Below are 22,431 nucleotides of genomic sequence, written 5' to 3' on the forward strand. Positions count from 1 at the left end.
GGTAACCTATGAATTCTTTCAATTAGAATTTCATTTTCTATGTTCAGAAGTTTTGGATAGTTGTCTTCTATTTTTTCCTGAATTATGGTGTTTAGTTTTTTGTCCTGTTGTGGTATTCTGAGAGAACTATGAACCTAAGGTTGTCTCTACACATTCGACCCAGAGGAAAATTTTCTTTTAATTTTAATGTTTTTGGGGTTTTTTTTTTTTGCTTTTCTTCTAGATTGTCCTTCATTTATATGTATTTATATTCACAATTAATTGCTTTCTCTTTTAATTCTGTGGTAAGACTTTTCATTGCAGATTCCATTTTTTCTAGTCTACCCATTATTTTTGCTGTACATGCCATAAATTCTGCTTTCATAATTCTCATTTCTCTTTTGAACCACTCAGGAATAGTATATTGTGCTTCAATATTTTCCTCAAATTCTACAGGGTCTCATCAAGTGTTGAATCATTTTCCTTTATTGTGTAGATGCCATTCATAGATGCCTGAACTTGTTTACTAGATCTGGAGGTCATACTTCCTTCTGCTAATACTGTTTTTCCTGTAGATTTATCTGTTTATGTTCAAGGTTTTTGAGTTTTATTCTTCCTGATATATTTGGTCTTTCTCCTCTCTCCCCCTTCCCCCATTTTCCCTATCACTAACTCTCTGACTCTTCTCTAATTATGGTTTCCTTGGGGGCTGGATCTCAGAGCATCTTAGTTTTCTCTTACAGTAAGTAATTCAAAGTTCACCAACCTAGGTCTTTGCCCCAAATGACTTCAGATGATCAGAACTGGTTCCACTAGATGCTGTACTCTTTCCCTCAGGCTTAATGGAGTACTTCATAGCCCCTTCCATACATAATGTTCTATCTTGTGGTCCTGTCCTACTCACTCTATTCCTTAGTTTTTTTGGCACAGTACCAGAAGTCCAGATCTTTACACTGCTATTGCTACAGGATTGTCTGTCCTGGCATTGGCTTTTTTGTCTTTATGAGGTGGTTGGCCTGGCTCCAGACTCTGTTGGTTTTATAGGCTTGTTGGCTTCCACAACAAAATTTAGAGCTTTGCAGCACTGGTGTTACAGGGTTGTGGGCTTTAGTTGGCATTTGCGTTTAAAGAACAGTGGTCACCTGTCTGTTGTGGCCAGGGCAAATTTCCATAGCTAGGGTCTTCACTGCACTTGAAAGAAAAAGGAGGGACTAGGGTGTAGGTGTGAATTTCTTTGTAAGTCTATGTCTGTCCTTGAGTCTGCTAGTGCAGCCTCGCTATTAGTAGTGTGGGAAGTGGGAGAGGGTTGCTGAGTAAACTCAGGGTCAGTGAGCATCAGTTCATTTTTAAAAATCTTCTTATAGGTTATGAATCTCAGAGAATTTGGAGATAGCTGAATCTGCTTTATCTTTGACATAAATTTTGTGTTTTGGAAAAGTTTGAGATATTGTGTGGGATCAGAGAAAATGTCTGTTCTTCAATCTTGTTGTTCACATGACAAATTGAAGTTATTTTTAAGTGAACTTTGTCTAAACAGTATGTTTACTTCTACCTTGAGAGTTTAAATTTAAAGCATATTTAACTCAGATACTTTTCAGGCTTTCTCATTTACCCCTGAAAATTGATTCTTGACTCAAATATAAAACACTTTCTTTGTCTTTATTTTAATAATAAATCAATTGTTAGAGCAGGGCAATATGGTCCTCACAAAGCAGATTTAATAAACTCCCATGAAACCAGGCCAAGAGTTTTTGTATTTGACATGATATTAATATTTTCTCCACCCAGTCCTCTATAAGAGCAACTTAGATTACACAACTCTGGAATGTTGTAAGATCACATAATTTAGAATTGGGACTTTAAAGATCATCTAATCCATTCTTCTCATTAGGCAAATAAGGAAACTAAATTTCAGAGACATGAAGTGACTTGCCTGTTTGTACAGTGAGTTAGCAAACCAAATATTGATAGCAAATACTTTTGCCCAGCCCTACCCTCAAGCAATGAAAGGGTCAAGTAATAGGTAACAGGAAACTGCTACTGTAAGCAGAAATAATAATGTTTACTAGTTTCCCATTCCTTTTTTGCCCTGGATTTCTGATTTTATTGGTGTAAGCACCTCTCAATTTCCTAAATCCTCTCTGCCAATGCAAATCAATAACTGTTTTTCAACTTAAAGTCTTAGAGAGTTGCCTGGGGCATAGAATATGATGTTCAGTGTCACACAGCCAATATGCTTCAGAGGAAGGACTTGAATTCAATCTTTCTTTGCCATGGTCAGTTTCCTGTTCCCTAACATTTATCAGTGTCTTATTTGCTGAACAGTCCTTTGAGAAAATGTAAAAGAGATGATTACTTTGGCACTTGCTTCTCAAAATGTCTTTGGAACTCAGTGGACAACTTTGGAAAGTTGTTTCACCTATCTTGGCCTCAATTTTTTTGGTAGACAAGAATATATTCTTATTTACATTTTTTTTTTTTGGTGAGGCAATGGGGGTTAAGTGACTTGCCCAGGGTCACACAACTAGTAAGTGTCAAGTGTCTGAGGCCGGATTTGAACTCAGGTCCTCCTGAATCCAGGACTGGTGCTTTATCTGTTGTGCCACAGAGCTGCTCCAAGAATATATTATATATATATATATATATATTTTTAGTGAGGCAGTTGGGGTTAAGCAACTTGCCCAGGGTCACACAGCTAGTAAGTGTTTAAGTGCCTGAGGCCGGATTTGAACTCAGGTACTCCTGAATCCAGGGCCGGTGCTCTATCCACTGTGCCATCTATCTGCCCCCCAAGAATATATTCTTAAAGGAATGGTTCAGTTCTACTATTCTCTGACTTTTTGAGGGCAATCTTTTCATATCTTCCCATCCTAGCACTAACTTTCTCAGACTTGCTACCTGATTGGCTGGTAGTTGGAAATGATTGACAGTGGTAACAAACTTCAGGGAAAGAATAATTAAAAAAAAACCAATTAATGTGTTTGTACATATTGGTTCTATTTGAAGCCATACTTTATTCTCCAAATCTGACTTGTAAAAAAATCTAAGCATAGCCTATAATTGGTATCTAAATGATATACTTTTAGGGATATTTGATTGAACAAATTATTGATGAAGCACTACATGCTGTGGGAGAATATAAAGATGAATAAAATACTCAAGGAATTTAAAATTTGGTAGAAGTGAAGAGAGGTACATGCAAATAATTTGAGTTAGGAAAGATTAAATACACATTAGGACCATTGATATAATTATAGGTTTTAAGCTAAAGTGTTTACTACTAATTAAGTAAAAGTAAGTACAAAGTGTTTAAATACCCTAAAAGCTACACCATTTATCCAGAACCCCAGGATGCCTAACTGTTGGACCAAGCTCTTTTTAGAGTATAAAAAGCTTGTCATCTTCATAAAAACATTGATTTGGCACCTAAAGTGACTCCTAATGTCATTGAAGAGACTACCTTCTTTTTAACAAATATATGAGAAAACATGGACATGATTATATATAATATGTATTATTGGAGACAACATCTACATCAATTAAGTAACTTTCCAGTATTTGAGCATTGGAAACTAGACATAACCACCCAGACTACTTAAAAAAAGGCACCTAGATTTTCCCAGGGACTTAAAGGGTTAATTTAAGTAGCATACCACTTCCAGAAACTGGGAAACTTTCTGCCTAATGAACAGGTGTCAACAAATTCAATAAACATTTACCAAGCCCTTACTATGTGAAGAAAAAGTATATTTGACATTGTTTCTGTTCTCATGGAGCTCAACAGTTAGTAGGGCCTTAATGAAGTCAAAGGAGCAGCAACATGGTACAGTGGATAGACTGCTGCCCTTGGAGTGAGGAAGACTCTTTGTGAATTCAAATCTGGTCTCATACATATATTAACTGTTTGACCCTGGGCGAATCACTTAACCCTGTTTGCCTCAGTTTCCTCATCTATAAAATGAGCTGGAGAAGGAAAAGGAAAACCACTTTTGTATCTTTGCCAAAAAAACCCAAATAGGGTCATGAAGAGTTGGGCAGGGCTGAAAAGGACTGAATAAAGGGAATACTTCTATTATGTCTTGATGGTCTTAAAAACTGAAAGAACAGAGAACACATGGGAGGGAGGAGGTGAAAGAAGGGGGAGTGGAAAAGAATGTTAGAGAAAATTATCTCACATAATCAGAGTATACAAGTGGACATTTATACATACAAGGAAGAGGGGTTGGGGGCAGGTGTTGATACTTGAATTACATTCTTATATGAACTGGTCAAAAGAAGGAAGAATACACACACACAGAGTTGGGCAAAGAAATACATTTCATTCAACTGGGAAATTGGATGGAAAAGGGGAATGGGGAGGGGGAGTAGGAAGGGTAGATTAAGGTAGATTAGTCTTAACCAAAACAAATTTTAAGCATGTATAACTTTTGTTTTGTTTTGTTTTTGGCAGGGCAATGGGGCTTAAGTGACTTGCCCAAGGTCACACAGCTAGTGTCAAGTGTTTGAGGCTGGATTTGAACTCAGGAACTCCTGAAACCAGGGCCAGTGCTTTATCCACTGCGCCACCTAGCCGCCCAAGCATGTATAACTTTAATAGCTCTTTTTGAAGTAGCAAATAATGGAAATCTGGAGGAGTGTCCATAAATTAGGGAATGAACAAATTATGGTATATAAATGTGATGAATATTAATATGCTGAACTCTTTTAACATAATGATCAACCATAATTTCAGAAGATAATGATGAAACATGATAACCATCACTTGTTAGAGAGGTGAAGGACTCACAAGAAGACCTTACTCCCCCTCCCCCATGTATGGCTAATGTGTAAATTTGTTTTGATTGATTATACAGGTTTGTAATGAGTTTGAGGTTTTTTGGGGTTCACAGTTGGGAACTTTTGGTGTGGTAGGGTGAGAAGACAGATTTTGCCTAATTAAAACAAATGAAAACATTTTTAAAAGAAAAAATTCATTTCTTACTCTAGCACCTGGCACATAGTAGGCACTTGGGAATATTTATTGACCGATTGACTCCTTCTGAACTATTAACTCTGATTTCTAAAAAATAAATTTCAGGAACTTCTAGTAAAAGGCACCACTAGGATTTGGGTCCTATGTGCCCTCCTCTACCTCGACATAAATGGTTAATGTTTGTATATTGTAAGCAGAGTGCATGTATTAGCCTAAAACAAGAGTCAGCAAATTTTTCTGGGAAGGACTAGATAGTAAATAGGTTCATATAGTAAAATTTTCTTAGTTTCATAGGTCAAGAGGCAAAATCAAGGATATCATATAGGTACTCATATAAGCAGAGAAAAATAAATTCCCACAAATTTGACAAAATTCAAAATATAGTAAGATTCAATGACTTCTGTGATCCTTTAGCATTTAAAGTTTCAACAGTTTTGTGAATTGTGTTGAACTTCCCATAATTGTCTGAAGCAAATATGTTAATCAATCTCTTATAATGACTTTAGGTTAAATATAGAATCTTAGCGTTTTAAAGGACCTTAGAAGCAATTCAGTCTAACCTCTGTCTGTAACATGAATTTATATACTCTACAACATCCTTGATATAATGATAAGCATGCTGAGTATGGGGTCAGGAGACCTGGGTCTGTATTTTCTCATTAACTATCTGATCTTAGGTGAGCCATTTCATATCTCTAAGCATCAGTGTCTTCCTCTGAAAGGGGCATAATGACATATGCTCTAGGCAGAGGTTAGGTAACTTGCCCAGGGTCACATAGCTATTAATTGTCCTTTCCACTGGGCCACCTAGAGATTATTAAGGTTCTTTCCAACTTTAACATATATGACATTATTTAAGCAGTCCTGAGAATAAGGGAAATTTAGTGACTCTCTTAATAGGATTGGGGCCTCAGTTGATCAATAAGAAGGAAAAAGGAGATAGGTTTGAACATTAAGATAGGGGAGAAACAGAAATGGATTAACTAAGAGAAGCAAGAGCTAAGGGTTAGAACTATTAGAATAGGGTCCAGTTAAAAACCTGGGACTTGCAAAGACAGGAGAACTCAGACCTACAAGGCTGCTGTGATTCAGTTGGGGCAGAACATCAATGACCTCAGTGGCTAGAAAAGACCAAGAAGAACTCTAGCTGAAGGCAAGAGAAGTAGAGAATTTCAGAATAGAGGAAATATTTCAAAGGACTGCCAGCCAAATCTATACCTAAACAATATTTCTTCTTTACAGATACTGTGACTGTATGTTGATGTGTACACACACACACACACACACACATTTAAAAGCTGGAAGAATCCTTAGAGACTACTAAATCCAATCTCCTCATTTTATAGAGGAGGAAACCGAAGCCCATAAAGGCCATCATGCATCTCATTAGTGACAGCGATGGGATACAACTCTAGGATTCTTGGCTCAGTGTCCCTGGGTCCTTCCACTAAATGAAAGGGACTCTCATTTCCTATTTTGTAGATAGGTTAATTCTTGATTACTCATGATGAGAATAATAAAGTTATTTTTGTGAATTTAAGACAACTGAGCTTAAAAAATGTTGCTTCTTTTGAGAAGATAAATGTGAGCAAAAAAGCATCCCTTAATTCACATGAACAAGAGTAAGAATCCTGGATATGTGATCATGCCTCCTACAGTTGAAGGGAACTTCAGAAGTCATCTAATCAAGCCAGGAATCCCCACTAAAGTATCCATAACAAAAGGTAATCCAGATTCTACATGAAAACCTTGAGTTAAGGGGAATCCAATAGCTCCTGAGATAATTCATTTTACTTTTTGAGAACTCTAATCATTAGGAAATCCTTTCTTATAGGAAACCTAAAGCTAAAACATGGCATCTTGAGCTGAACTCATGAATTTCATATAGGGTCTGACCAGGGCAAAAGATAGCACAACAGCACTTCTGTCATTCTGGACCTTATGCCTCTGCTATAGTAGGTTAAGATCACAGATTCTGTGCTGCCATGACACACATTAAGCTTACACTCCACAAACCCCCTCCAAGATCAAGGGAAATAAAGTACCGAAATAGCAATGAGGAAGACTCTTATCATGTTTACATATTCCATCAGGGATGGAATCCAGATTTAGCCAAAATTCCAGTTCAGAAGGGCGTGTGAATTCCAAATTAATAAAGTAAAGGGAGGTTTTAGGGTTCAGATAGCAGTAGGCTTTAAAAAAACTCTTTAAAAATGACATGGTTTGGGGCAGCTAGATGGCGCAGTGGATAGAGCACCAGCCCTGGAGTCAGGAGGACCTGAGTTCAAATCTGACCTCAGACACTTAACAATTACTAGCTGTGTGAGCCTGGGCAAGTCACTTAACCCCAATTGCCTCACTAGAAAAAAAAAATGACATGGTTCAACATGCAAAAGAAACATCAGTACCCATGATTTGCAACTGTCCTTTTTTCTTCTTAAAAGAAGTATGTGCTTCTGTGTGTGTGTGTGTGAGAGAGAGAGAGAGAGAGAGAGAGAGAGATTCATGTGATCCTAGCAAAGAAAGTCTAGAGAGCTAGAGAGTCAGGCGTGGAGCTTGGAGAGGAGTGATGACACAATTGAGTCTGGGCTTTTTCCTTAAAGTGGAGATTCTGGTAGTAACCAGCCAATCAGAAGAAGGGGCTGCAGGAGGGAGTATACCTTCAGTATGAAGTCCAGGAGTAGAGTGCTCTTCTAGGATGAAGAGTCAGAAGTAGATCCTGAAAAGGAATGAAGACATGTCTGGCCTGGGATTTTTCCTTAAAATGGAGGTTCTTAGAGGAACGAGCCAATTAGAGGAAGGGGCCACATACTTCATAATATACTCCAACTATGGAGGACTGGCAAGTCACAGCAGCATTCTGACATATAGCTTCTGACCCCAGCATAGGAAGAAAGACTCAAGGGGAACATTGGTTGTACCCGAGACAGCATATGGGCTATGGCACGGAGGAGTAGCAATTAATTCTGGAAGATTGGGTCTTAATCTGCTGTGGACCCCAGTAGTAGTGGCTGGCAGACAGAGATGAGGGCTCTACTGAGAGTAGCAGGCTGCAGGAGAGCAGAGAGCTCTCAGAATTGGTCCTAGTGCTAAAAACACCTAAGCAGGAGAATCAGCGCTGGCATGAATGGTGGCAAAAGGCAGACTGACTGTCTGATGTTACTTGTAATCTAGCACTGCTTGGCCTCTCCATGTGGCTGCCAGGGGAATCCCAAGTGAGGACTTGGAGGGAACAATGGGTGGCATTGTTGGGAAAGTCTTGCTTTCTGGTAACAAGAGGAGAAGTGAACTTTTCTACCCACCTCTCACAGAAGAAAGGAGGGAATCTCTCAGAGGTCTGTTATAGGGGATAGATTTCATATTCCACCCCTTTCCTGCCATGTATGCAAAGGGAGGGGTAGGTTCTACCTGATTCATGAGGGAACACAAAGTGGGGAGTGTCACAAAAAAATATCCCTCACCTATGATAAGGACTGATAACCAGTAGGATCAAAAAGTTTTCTATAATGTCTAATTTAAATGGTTTTACTACCTCTTAATTGGCAGGTTTTCTTTCTTCAAAGATGATTTAGACATGTTCTTCTGAAGGCTTTGGAAATGTTAAGGGGTGGAATTATTGTGGTATATAGGAAGTGAAATTGTCTTTTCAAAATTTGTTATGGGTACTGGTGATAGCGTTGTAGGTATCATTGATGTTCCTGATGCTATTACTGATCATCATTTTTGTTTTAATAGCAGGAGATCTGCTCTATTCTGCCCTTCAAATTATCCTCACTGCATGAGTTGTACCTTTTTAGAAGACTGTATTATCTTTTGTTTTTGTTTTTTTAAAAAAATATTTAAAATCAATGAATATTTTTCTTCAGTTATTTATGTTTTTGTTGTTGTTCAGTCATTTTCATTTGTATCCGTGATTCCAGTTCAGATTTTCTTGGCAAACATACTGGATTGATTTGCCATTTCCTTCTCCTCCTCATTTTATTTTTTATTTATTTTTTTATTGTGAGGCAATTGGGGTTAAGTGACTTGCCTAGGGTCACACAGCTAGTAAGTGTCAAGTGTCTGAGGCAGATTTGAACTCAGATCCTCCTGAATCCAGGGCCAGTGCTCTATCCACTGTGCCACCTAGCTGCCCCCTCCTGCTCATTTTATAAGTGAGGAAACTGAGGTAAACAGGTTTAACTGACTTGTCTTGGGTCAAACAGCTGCTAAGTATCTGAGACCAGATTTGAACTTAGAAAGATGGGTCTTCCTGACTCAAGGAATGGCATTGTGCAACTTACCTGCCCACTATTATGTTAATATTGCTTTAAGATTATTTTAGTGGTGGAAGGTCTCCTTAAAGATTTTTGGGATCATATTCCCAAGGTCTAGGTTGTGGTAGAGCAGCATTTGTTTTATGTAGACTTATTTGGTTTCACTTTAAGGTGGCAGAAAGGCTGTTCTTGGCATCATCATTACTTTCACTTCTTTTAGGCATGAAAAACACAGTGTATGGGGAATTAATATTGAAGGTTTAGTAGAATTTCCACTGCCCATTTAGAATGAATGCCTTTTTGACCTAATGTGGCCAACTGTCATGGTAAATATGAAGGGCTAAGGGAATATACATTTTATCTGAAAAATTTTTAACCTTGAAATTATATCTTAAAAAAAATTTTTTTTTTTGCACAGCAATTGGGGTTAAGTGACTTGCCCAGGGTCACACAGCCTGTAAGTGTTAAGTATCTGAGGCCAGATTTGAACTCAGGTTCTCCTGAATTCAGGGCTGGTGCTCTATCCACTGTGCCACCTAGCTGCCCCAAATTATATCTTTTTGATTGTTATTAAATTGTTGTCATAGAATTTTCTTATCTAAAAGTATCTTGTTGCATTCTAACCACAAGCCTGAATCACCGGAGTGTAGTGACTTAGTTCTGTATGAGGTGACATATGAGAGTATGAGGTTGACACTCAGAATTGTTTTGTTACATTTTTTATTAATGATTTGTAGGTTGCTGTCCTATAATGATTTATTTTTTTGAAACCTTTTCACATCCTTTGACAACTTATCTATTATAAAAGGGCTCAGTTGTATATTTGTGTCTTTCTTTTTATCTTAGTTATTAGTCTTTTATTGGTGTGATTTGATTGAAAGATACCTTTTTCTGCTTGATAGTTTCTCTTTTTAGTCTATCTACATGGACTTAGCTTATGCAAAAGCTTTTAAATTTTATATAATTGAACTTTTATCTTTTCTATTTTATGAACAACTTTTCCTTTGTGGTTTTTTGTTTGTTTGTTTTCAGTGAGGCAATTGGGGTTAAATGACTTGCCCAGGGCCACACAGCTAGTAAGTGTTAAGTGTCTGAGGCCCAATTTGAACTCAGGTACTCTTGACTCCAGGACTGACTGGTGCTCTATCCACTGGGCCACCTAGCTGCCCCATTGTTAAAATTTTTTAAAGAATTCTTTCCCTAGCCATAGCTATGAAACATATCTCCTCCTGTTTTGTAATTTTAAAAAAGTGACCATTTATATTAGGGTTGTACTTCTTTGGAGCTAATTGTGGCATATGTCATAAAATTTTTGCCAAACTCCTTTTCAGTTTTCCCAGAACTTCAAAATCAATTTCTTAATAAGTTATATTCTGGAGTTTATCAATCACTGGAATAGTGTATCCACTTAGTTTCTAATTCTTTGCTACCACAAAAGAGCTTCTACAAATATGTTTATACATGTGGGTTCTTTTCCTTTCATCGATCTCTTTGGGGTACAGATGTAGTAGCAGTATAACTGGGTCAAAGGGTAGGTACAGTTTCATTACATTTGGAGCCTAGTTACAAGTTCCCTTCCAGAATAGGTAGATCAGTTCACAAGTCCAGCAAACATACATTAATAGATCTGTTTTTCCACAGCTCCTCTAGCATTACTCATTTTTCTTTTACTGTCATCTTTGCCAATCAGATGAATGTGAGGTGGTACATCAGAGTTATTTTAATTTTCAGTTTTCTAATAATAAGTGATTTAGAACGTTTTTCATATGGCCATTCATAACTTGGTTTTCTTCCTCTATTTGTATATTTTGACCATTTTAAAATTAGGGAATGACTCATATAAATTTGAATCAATTTCTTATATATTTTAGAAATGAGACCTTTATAAGATAAACTTGCTTCAAAGAGCTCCCCCCCTGCTTTTTTTCTAACTGGGGCTGAATTATTTTTGTTTGTCTAAAAGCATTTTAGTTTTATGTAATCAAAATTGTCCATGTTACCTCTCTGTCTTTTGTTTAGTCATGAATTTTTCTCCTTTCCATAGGTCTGAAAAGTAATTTATTCCATTCTCCTCTAATTTGTTTACAATGTCATCTTTTATGACTAAGTCACAAGTCTTTGGAGGTTCTCTTAGTATGTGTTCTGAGATGTTGATCTATATTTAGTTTCTGCCAGACTGCTTCCTACTTTTTCTGATAGTTTTTGTCAAAGAGTAAGTTCTTGACCCAACAACTGGCATCTTTGGGTTTATCAAGCTCTAGGTTACTGTGCTCATTTGCTTCCATATATTTTGTACCTATTCCATTTCATTCATCAAGTTCTTTATTTCTTACCCAGTACCAAACTGTATTGATGATTATGGCTTTGTAGTATGGTTGGAAACCTGAATATCAAATAGGTTTTTTGGGGGTGGGGCAATGAGGGTTAAGTGACTTGCCCAGGGTCACACAGCTAGTAAGTGTTAAGTGTCTGAATCCGGATTTGAGCTCAGGTCCTCCTGAATCCAGGGCTGGTGCTTTATCCACTGCGCCACCTAGCTACCCCCTGAAATAGTTTTAATGATTGCTACTTTATGATATAATGTGAAGCCTGATAATTTCTAAATTTCATTTTTTTCTAATTTTTCCCTTCATTCCCACTTTTTTTCATTATTCCACTTTAGATCTCAACCTATTTTTCTTCCAAATGAATTTTGTTTTCAATCTAATTTTATACTGCAATTTGATGGTGATGGCAAGAAATCTGTAAATTAGGTGTTATATTATCATCATTTTATGATATAGATATGGCTCAACTACAAGCATTGGCTATTACTCCAATAACTTTAGTCTTCCTTTATTTCTGTAAAATTGTACTTATATAAATCTTTCATATATCTAGACATATTAATTTCTAGGCATTTTATGAATTCCTAGGCTTTTTGTTTGTTTATTTGTTTGTTTGTTTAAATTTTTGCAGGACAATGAGGGTTAAGTGACTTGCCCAGGGTCACACAGCTAGTTAAGTGTCAAGTGTCTGAGGCTGGATTTGAACTCAGGTCCTCCTGAATCCAAGGCCAGTGCTCTATCCACTGCGCCACCTAGATGCCCCCCATTTTTGTTTTGGTGAGGCAATGGGGGTTAAGTGACTTGCCCAGGGTCACACAGCTAGTAAGTGTTAAGTGTCCGAGGCTGGATTTGAACTCAGGTCTTCCTGACTCCAGGGCCGGTGCTCTATCCACCACGCCACCTAGCTGCCCCAAATTCCTACGTTTTTGAATGGATTTTTTCTAAGCATCACTTCCTCCCAGCTACTATTAATACTGTATATAAATATTTATTATGTTTGTGGATTTATTTTGTATTCTGTTACCATTCTGAATCTATTAATCATGTCAATTAGTTTCTTTGTTGATTCTCTAGAGAGGGAAAATTTTATCTCCATATTTATGTTTATCCTTTTAATTTCAGCTCTCATTTTATTACTATAGCTAGCATTTCTAGAACTTTTAAGAAAAGAGAGGAGAGGAGATATCCTTGCTTTTCCTGTGTTTACAATAGGAAAATTCCTAGTATTTATCATTTGTAAACAGTGCTATTAATAATACAATACCAAATATACTCTGCACAAATTTTAATTTTCATCCTTTTGACTATATTACTTCCAAATTAATAAATAAATGTATATGTAACTGTGTGTGTTCCTAGCACTATTTATGATAAAGAATACTAGAATCTAGAAGCTTTCTCAATAAGGATATGAATAAAGCAAGGGCACAATAACTCCTACTTTTAGGCAATGTAATGGAATATTTAGAAAATGCTAGGGAATCAGCAAATAAACTAGTTAAACTAATTAATAGCTTCAGATTAGTAGTGAGTATACATGGATACACACATATATGCTTTTGATCATAATAAAATGATATAATAAAATGACAGAAAGCAATTTTTTACAAATGATTAAAAATGCAAAGTGGGGGCACAATTTATAATATACAAAACTTCTTTAAGCTGACTAACTACCAAAAAAAACTAAAAATTTGCATGTTTTTCTTATATATAGATATAAAAACCATTCTAAAAGAAACTTATAGATGATCATTTTCCTTCCTTAAGAACAAAAGTTGAGTATAATTTTTGCTATGCAAATGACTATGTTCTATTTTTAAAAACCTGGCCACTTAATTTTTTTCTGTCTCCTATTTGATACATATTAACTTTTAGTGTATAGTTTATTTTATTTTTACTTATGAACACATAGCCTAGTACTCTATGCAACTGAGAGTTTAATAAACATTTTGCTGGAATATAGGAGTTCTAAGAGGGGAGAGAAGAACCATTCAAATTGCCACAAATTCAACCCAAAATCCAAATTTACTCACCATTCTGATGCCTCTTCTACTGTCCTTCTTCCCGTAGCTGCTAGTGCCTTTTGTCTGTGGAAATGTAACATAGACCATAGCTCAAGACTTAAAGACACACAAATGAAAAGAAAAATAAGTAACATCCTAATGATCTTTTACAGTTGTCACTAAGTCTTTTAAAGACACAAACAAAATGGAACCAAGAAACCATTTATCAAATCTAGGCCCCAAGCCACGATTTTTTAGAACTAAGTTTAAAAATCCAGAAATGAGATGGATATAAATGGAAACTATGACCTCATTTATACTTATATAGTTCATGTGTTATAAATAGTTTTCAAATATTCTATAATCATCCCCATTAATTATTGGAATGTAATAAAAATTCATCAAATTAATAAGAACTACAAAATAAGTCACAAAAAATGGAGAGGCCCAAGATATGGAGAATTGTAGAATAAAAGAACACTGTGATTACTCATGAAAATGCATCCATACTCACCTTTTAATGCATTTTTTGTAATGTATATTGTACAATGCTTATTTATATAATAAATAAGAGGTATATGGTAGAGTGAGGGAGGTATGGAAGTGATAATAACAAATCAAGCTATTTCTTATTATAAAGATCACAAATTCCATAGTGGGTACACTATTGTAAAAGCCTATACAGTTATACCATGTATTGGTTTATTTTCCACCTGATTGTTTTATTAAGATTTTGAAGCTCACCTCGCAGGATAAGATACCTGATACTCAGGTCCTCTCTTGAACTAAACTGCCAAGCATTCAAACCCTACTGAAGAGAGCGAAACTCGGATAGACTGGCCACATTGTTTGAATTCCAAACATATACTTGCCTAAAAGACTATTTTATGGAGAATTCACAACAGGTAAGTGCTCAAATGGTGGTCAGAAAAATTGATATAAGGACACTCTCAAGGGCTCTCTTAAGAACTTTGGAATTGATTGCATGACATAGGAGACACTGGCACAGGACAGCTCAGCATGGTGTGTCCTCATCAGAGAAGGAGCTGTGCTCTATAAGCAAAGCAGAATTGAAGTAGCTCAAAAGAAACGTGAGATGTACAAATTTTAAAAATTGAACCCAAATATTCACATAGATTATTTGTGCCCGACTTTGGTAGAGCACTCTGAGCTTGTATTAGTCTGATCAGCTATAGTTGGACAAACTGTAACTTAACTCTAATATTAGTGATGTCATTTTGATCTTCTTTGAGAATGAAGGACAACAACCAACCAACTAACCAACCATTTACCACTCAACTCTTTTTTGTAAAAATTCCTGAAAATGTGTTCATTATATCTATACAATTATTTTGTTGAAAGAGAAAATAGTGCTTCACAAATAATGATCTATAGATATCATTAATAACGTTTTGTTCTGTCTCCGACAACCCTGGAAAAGCAAGTGGGGTCAATAAATATTACAAAGAGAAACTAAATCTTTTCTTAAGGAAACTCAGCTGCTGAATGAATTACAAAAGGCTTTTCTATCCTTGAAAACTCATATCATTTTCTTCTAGCCATAGGAATACTGGTCTAGAATGGCACTGATTTGGAATGGCTTCTGAACTAATGTCAGACCATACTTCTAGGAGAGTTTGGGTTGGACTTAATTTCCAGAAAACTATGGCTTAATCTCTAGTTATTATAAATCAACTTTTCCGAAGTCAGGCTAGAACATGCAGTGAGAGAAAGAGGATAATGTATACAAGGTTGGAAAACCTTGGTACATTGGATTTTGGTCATGAAGTGCTTTAAAGGCTAATCAGAGGAGTCTATGCTTTATCCTAAAGGTCCTGAAATTTATTATTATGGGTGTGGCATGGTCATACTTGTGCTTTCAGAAAATCACTTTGGCAGCTGGTTGGAGAATGCGTTGGAGTGGGGAAACACTTAAGGTAGAGAGACTAATTTAATTTTAGACTAGGCCAGAGGTGACAAGGGCCTGTACCAGGGTAGTGGCTATGACAATAGAGATAAAGGAACATATGTGAGAATTCCTGGGGAGCTGAAAAGGACAAAATTTTGCAGTTAATTGGATGGAATGAAAGAGGTCAGGTGGAGAAGGGACAAAATAAAGTGGAGTAAAGAATAACACCAAGAATAACTAAAAGAATGTTGGTGACCTTGGCAGAAAGAAGAAATTTCAGAAAAGGGGCGTATTTTGTGGGAAAGATGAGTTTTATTTTGAGCAAGTTGAGTTTGAGATGTTAAATGTTTATTTTTATATTTTCTGCAAGAAATATTCTGAATTCTGCACTATTAGATGCTTATTAAGTGTTTGTTGAGATGGATTCAAAATAAAGAATGAGACATACAGTTGGACATAGCCAATGTATGAATTTGTTTTGCTGGAGGTAGGGGGAGAGGTACAGTGGGATGAAAAGATAAATGCTCATATAAATAAATGCTAACTCATTTATTCATTGAGGCTGGGTGACTCTTGCTTGAGGTCAAACAGCTGCTGAATGTCAGGCAGAATTTGAGCCAATGGTCTTTCTTACTCCAAGCCAACATTCTATCCACCATACAATGTTGCCTCTTCCTAAGGCAGAAGTCAGGATATTTGTCACTGAGAAAGAGGTCATCTATGTTGGAAACCATTATTTGCCAAATTACGCTAGCCCAACAACTAACAACCAAAACAAAAATAAAAGACTTATTTGTGGTCTAAATGAGAAATGTTGTTGAAATGTTTGTTGAAATAAATCACTTCTCAGCATACTATCTAGCATAGAAAATAGTGTTTGGATGATTAAAATGATAATGATTATAATTCAGTTTAGGGAAAAAAGCATTGAGCACAAAAGGTTATTTCATCCAAATTATCCTATTTTAATGTCAAGATTTCATTTTTAAAAATTTGTCTCTAGCCAAAACCTCCTTGTGCCCTAGCAGTACAATTTATAGAACTTTTCATCCTGGTAATTATGGATCTGAAAACATATTCTTTCTAATGAACCCTGAAGTCAGTTTAACACAGAAGCCTTAATCTAAATTGAATCACAGAGTATCTGATAAATAATGAATCATTGGTGATAACAGTGCCTCGGTTTTCTTTTCTGCAAAATGCATGTTAATAATTTATAACTTTTTGATAGAAAGCATATTGACATGGCAGATGGTGAAGAAGGAACCTAAGAAACATATGATCATTCCATTCACTAGTAAACTTAGCTATACACAAACCTATTTACTACTTTACCTTGGTAGTTAATAAAACCTAATATTTCCCACATTGTTGAGACATATAGTAGACACTCAATAAATTCTTGTTTATGGATTAATATCATACTCCTTGACACACAAACATTTCACATTATAATTAAGCATTAAGCAAACTATTTCTGAGTTACCTGGAGCATGTATTCAAAATATTTACCTCCCCCAAAAAATCCCCAAAACTTTAAAGAATGTTGTTTTCTTTTTAAAGAAAATGAAAAGTCTAATCTTCAGTTAAATTTCTGGAGGAAGAATTTCAAGCTTGAGATATAAGCCGAGAATGAGAAAGTGGTAGTAACAGATGCTTGAGGCTTGAATTTCAAAGAGCTCAAAGTTACAGGTTCTCCAAGGCAAACCTTCAGGCATATCAAAAGCAAAATGTCTAGAAAAGAGTACTCACGCTGTGTGTGCTGGGAACCCCATAGCCAGAAGTGCTTCCAAAAAAGGGAAGGTGATTTGGTCCTTAAGCTTCTTAGAGATCTTTGTGTAGAGCTGAGTTTCTTTAGTAGCCATGCTTTCCTACCCCCAGTTAAATAGGTATGCCTGACAGACTAAAATCAGTAAATTTAGTTTTACAAGGGAAGAAAGATTGAGGTTGTTAAGACCAAACCCTACATCTACTTGTGATCTCTCTGACAAAGCTGACATCCTGTTTGCAGGATGGTGGTTTCCTCTAGGCACTTAAGTAGTATGAATTCTTATTTTTTTTTTTCTTCCTACTACATGCTTTTACTTGAACAAGTCCATAGAGACTCTCGTTGTTCAGTCACACTCGTGCCAGGGAAACCTGTTTGGAAGAAAGACAACTAAATAGTTGTAGCAATCACTTCCAAATTTGTTTGTTTCTTCCATGTTTATGGTGTGACTTTTTTTTGAAAGTCATCTCATAGCCAGTTGATTTAATTAACCGTACTTGCCTGAAAATAAATGTCAGTTTCCCACTGCATGAAACAAATTTGAGGTATGAGATTCTCTTATTAAATATATTTTTTATGAATTATTTTCAGCTTTAAGAGATTGAATTCATATTTATTGCATATCACCTTAGAAGTTAATATTCTGGAGCGGATCCAAGATGGCAGAGTAATAAGAAGCACAGCAAGCTACCCCCTTCCCCCATATTCCTCCAAACATATCAAGAAAATGTACCAAAGTCTTGATTATGAAATCCTAGAAAAAGCCCCAGGGGATCATTTCTAAAGCTCAGGGCAGCATAGAGGACATACAGAGAAGTCTGTGGACTCTGGTGACAAAGTCTGATGAGAGCCAGAATGTATGGAGCATTCTAGTGCAGGGAGAGGCAATGCACCAGGTCAAAAAGTGTCCCCAGATCCAGGGGCCTAAACTTGTGGATAGTGTGAGAATACGTGTTAACTGGCAAATTGCCACTTTCTATTCAGTTCCAGGTCAAAGACTCAGGGCAGACTGAAGAGGAGATATGACCCAGAGGTAGTATTCTGGGGTGTGGAACAGTTATAGGCCCTAGGTTGTATTTTTTTTTTTTTGGTGAGGCAATGGGGGTTAAGTGACTTGCCCAGGGTCACACAGTTAGCAAGTGTCAAGTGTCTGAGGCCAGATTTGAACTCAGGTCCTCCTGAATCCAGGGCCAGTGCCTTATCTACTGAGCCACCTAACTGCTCCCCCCCTCCCCCCAGTTGTATTTTAAAAGGAGCAATTTTAGAAGCAAGCAGCAGCTGGGTGGCTTGGACTCCAGGAGCTTAGCAACATTTCAGGTTGAGATTCTAGCCCTGACTGAAATCCACAGAAAATTAACCAGGGCAGAAAATAAAGGGAAGATTAGATTTCTGTCACTCAGAACCAGCAAAGATTTCTAGCTAGATGATAGAGGCTGAATTCTACAGCAGTCTACTGTTTCTCAGACTTAAACACAGTTTAGGGACTTGTAGAGCTCAAACCAGGGTGAACAGCAATTGTGTTTTGTCCTGGATCAGATCACTTTGGAATACTAAAAGTTTGCAAGTACCCAGCCTGAGCTTTCCCTGATATCCTGAAATAACACATGTAATGCCCAAAGAAAGCAGCAGCAGGAGCAGCACAGATCTTTCCTCCAAGTGCTGTAGAGTCCAATCTTAACATTAAGTTGTGAGTCAGGAAGTAGGTTGGAAGAATGAGTAAACAAGCAAGCAAACAGACAAACGGTAGATTTCTGTAGTAATTTACTACTGTGTCTCCTGTGCCTAACCTATTCCACTGATCCACCACTCTATTTCTTAGCCAGTACTGCCACTTTATAGTATAGTTTTAGATTTGGTATGGCTAGCATACCTTCCTATGCAGTTTTCCTCAGTACCCTTGATATTCTTGACCGTTTGTTCTTCCAAATGAATTTTGTTATTATTTTTTCTAGCTCTATAAAATAATTTCTAGGTAATCTGATTGGTACAGCACTGAATAAGTAAATTAATTTAGGTAAAACTGTCATATTATTATATTAGTTCAACCTATCCATGAGCAATTGATATTTTTCCAATTATTTTGATCTGATTTTATTTGTATGAAAAGTGTTTTGTAATTGTGTTCACATAGTTCCTGGGTTTGTCTTGGCAGATAGATTCCCAAATATTTTATGTTGTCTACAGTAATTTTAAATGGAATTTCTCTTTCTATCTCTTGCTGCTGGGCATTGTTGGTCATATAGAAATGCAGATGATTTATGTGGATTTATTTTATATCCTGCAACTTGACCAAAGTTGTTAACTGAACAAAGAAACAAATAAGAATGATGCCATAAAAAGCTAGTATAGTGACAGGGATGCTCCAAACACAAGTAGAGAAGATGACAATGACTCTAAATCACCTACAAAACATGTAGGTAGAAAATCAACTATGATTCTTGGAAAAGATAAAGCAAGAGTTAAAAAAGTTAAATTAAAAAAAAATATAAATGAAACTATGGAGCTGAAGGAAGAACATTTCCATGGAAGAAAGAAGTATAAATTGAATTAATAGCTTGTCACAAGAAGTACAAAGATTTAGCTAAGCAACAAACTTTCTGAAAATTAGAGTGGACAGTATAGAAACCAATCAACAAGAAATATTAAAACAAAGTCAAAAGACTGAAAGAAGAAGAATTGGCATATATTAGAGCAAAAACAAATGACCTGGAAAACAGATCAAGGAGAAAAAAATGGGAATTATTGGATTATCTGATCATGACAAAAAATAGAACTTAAACATCATGTTTCAAAAGATCATAAAAGGGGCAGCTAGGTGGCACAGTGGATAGAGCACCGGCCCTGGAGTCAGGAGTACCTGAGTTCAAATCCGGCCTCAGACACTTAACACTTACTAGCTGTGTGACCCTAGTCAAGTCACTTAACCCCAATTGCCTCACCAAAAAACCCCCCAAACAAATGAACAAACAAACAAAAAGAAAAGGTCGAGGAGTCAATGTATTATCTTAATGACATTAAGAGAAGAATGGAGAGGGGAAGAGAAATACATTAGTGATAGAGGGGAAAGGACAATTAAGGAAAATTGCCTCACCTATTTTGCAGACACAAAAAGAAGTCTATATAGGAGCCAAGATGGTGGAGGAAAGGCAGTGAGCTCCCAAACTCATGACACAATCGCTCCAAAAAACATCCAAATAACGCCATAGGAAAATGCCCTGAGCAGCAAAACTCACAGAAGAATGTGCTGAAATCATCTTCTAACCAAGAATGGCTTGAAAGGTCAGAAGGAGGGAGCTGCTGTGCTGATACAGGAGTCGGGCCCAACCCCACAGTCACCCTGACACAGATCCAGTCTCAGGAAGTCCTCACCAGAGAAGGAGACCCCCAGAGCCTCTGAATCAGCTGAAGCACCAGTGTCGTCTGGAACTAAGCTCACAGTCTGGTGAGTGGGCTGAGCCCTGGGCAGGGGAGAGAGGGAGGGTCTATGCTGGTGCTAAGGCAGAACTTGGATTTTACACCCCTGCTGAGAACCAGGAGGTAGGCGCGAGTAGCAGTGGCCCAGGTGGGGGAGGGGCACAGGCTCATCTGAGCTGACAACCACAACACACAAAGCTGGTTGATTAGCAAGTTGGTCTGGGGTCATCTAGGACCAGGAAACAGGCCAGGTGAGGGAAGAACCTGATTCTCCTTAAATCATACCACCTGGGACTTATTAAGCTTGGGATACTGCAGCCTGGAGACAGTGCCCCACTTTAAGGAGCTAAAAGTCAAGTAAAAGAAAGGCAAGATGAGCAGAGAAAGGTGAGGACCATAGAAAGTTTCTTCAGTAACAAGGAAGACCAAGGGGCACCCTCAGAGGAAGATGTCAACATCAAGGCCTCTATATCTAAAGCTCCCAAGAAAAATATGAATTGGTCTCAGGCCATAGGGGTGCTCAAAAAGGACTTTGAAGATAAAGTTAGAGAGGTAGACGAAAAAATGGAAAGAGAAATGAGGGTGATGCAGGAAAGACATCAGAAAAAAGTCAACAGCTTGAAAAGCCAAATGGAAAAGGAGGTACAAAAGCTCTCTGATGAAAATAATTGCCTAAGAATTAGGATTGAACAAATGGAAGCCAGTGACTTTATGAGAAACCAAGACACAATAAAGCAAATCCAAATGAATAAAAAAATAGAGGGCAATGTGAAATATCTTCTGGGAAAAACTGCTGACCTGGAAAATAGGTCCAGGAGAGATCATTTGAAAATTATTGGTCTACCTGAAAACCATGATCAAGGAAAGAGCTTAGACACCATCTTCCAAGATATTCTCAGGGAAAATTGCCCTGAAATTCTAGAAGCAGAAGGTAAAATAGAAATTGAAAGAATCCACCGCTCACCTCCAGAAAGAGATCCCCAAAAGAAAACTCCTAGGAATATTATAGCCAAATTCCAGAGCTCTCAGGTCAAGGAGAAAATATTGCAAGCTGCCAAAAAGAAAGAATTCAAGTACTGTGGGGCCCCAGTCAGGATAGCACAAGATCTAGCAGCTTCTACATTAAAGGACTGGAGGGCATGGAATATGATATTCCAAAGGGCAAAGGAAATGGGATTACAACCAAGAATCACCTACCCAGCAAAACTCAGTGTAATCTTTCAGCAGAAAAAATGGGACTTTAATGAAAAAGAAGACTTTCAGATATTTGTGATGAAAAGACCTGAAGTGAATGCCAAATTTGACTTTCAAATACAAGACCCTAGAGAACCATAAAAAATTGGAGCTGGGGGACATACCTGGGGTTGTACAGTGGGCAACTGTCTTGTGTCTGAAGCCGGGTTTTGGCTAGGATCCCCCTGGGTCCAGGGATGATGATTTGTCCACTGTGTCACTTAGCTAGATGATAGCATCTTTAGGGTTAAATTGAGGGGTAAAGGGAATTCACTGGGGGAGGAGGAAGGGCAGAAGCGAAATCCTACATGAAAGTAATAGGAAAAGGCTTATGGAATGGGGGAAGAGATGGGAGAGGATCAGGGCAGTAAATGAATTTTACACTCATTAGAAAAGGCTCAAAGATCTTAAACTCATCAGAGCTGCCTCAAGGAGGGTCTAACAGACACACCCAACTGGGTGTAGTAATCTATTTAATTTTAGCAGTAAATGAGCCTAACACTCATCAAAATTGGCTCAAAGACCTCAATCTCATTAGAATTGGTTCAAGGAGGGAATAATGTACAC

General features: G+C 37.2%; 1 protein-coding gene across 1 annotated transcript in view; it reads right to left on the reverse strand.

The window, feature by feature from the left end:
* The window catches only part of UBASH3A (ubiquitin associated and SH3 domain containing A), a 104,536-nt gene extending 87,206 nt beyond the window's left edge, over positions 1–17,330 (reverse strand). The window contains exons 1-2 of the mRNA XM_043996378.1: positions 17,202–17,330; positions 13,571–13,624 (exon numbers count right to left, since the gene is read on the reverse strand). Of these exons, the coding sequence (XP_043852313.1) occupies positions 13,571–13,624; positions 17,202–17,314 (167 nt within the window). The 5' untranslated portion in view covers positions 17,315–17,330. The remainder of the gene's footprint in view (positions 1–13,570; positions 13,625–17,201) is intronic.
* Between the last annotated feature and the right edge of the window lie 5,101 nt (positions 17,331–22,431).

The sequence above is a fragment of the Dromiciops gliroides genome, chromosome 3 (genome assembly GCF_019393635.1).
Source record: "Dromiciops gliroides isolate mDroGli1 chromosome 3, mDroGli1.pri, whole genome shotgun sequence".
Taxonomy (NCBI): domain Eukaryota; kingdom Metazoa; phylum Chordata; class Mammalia; order Microbiotheria; family Microbiotheriidae; genus Dromiciops; species Dromiciops gliroides.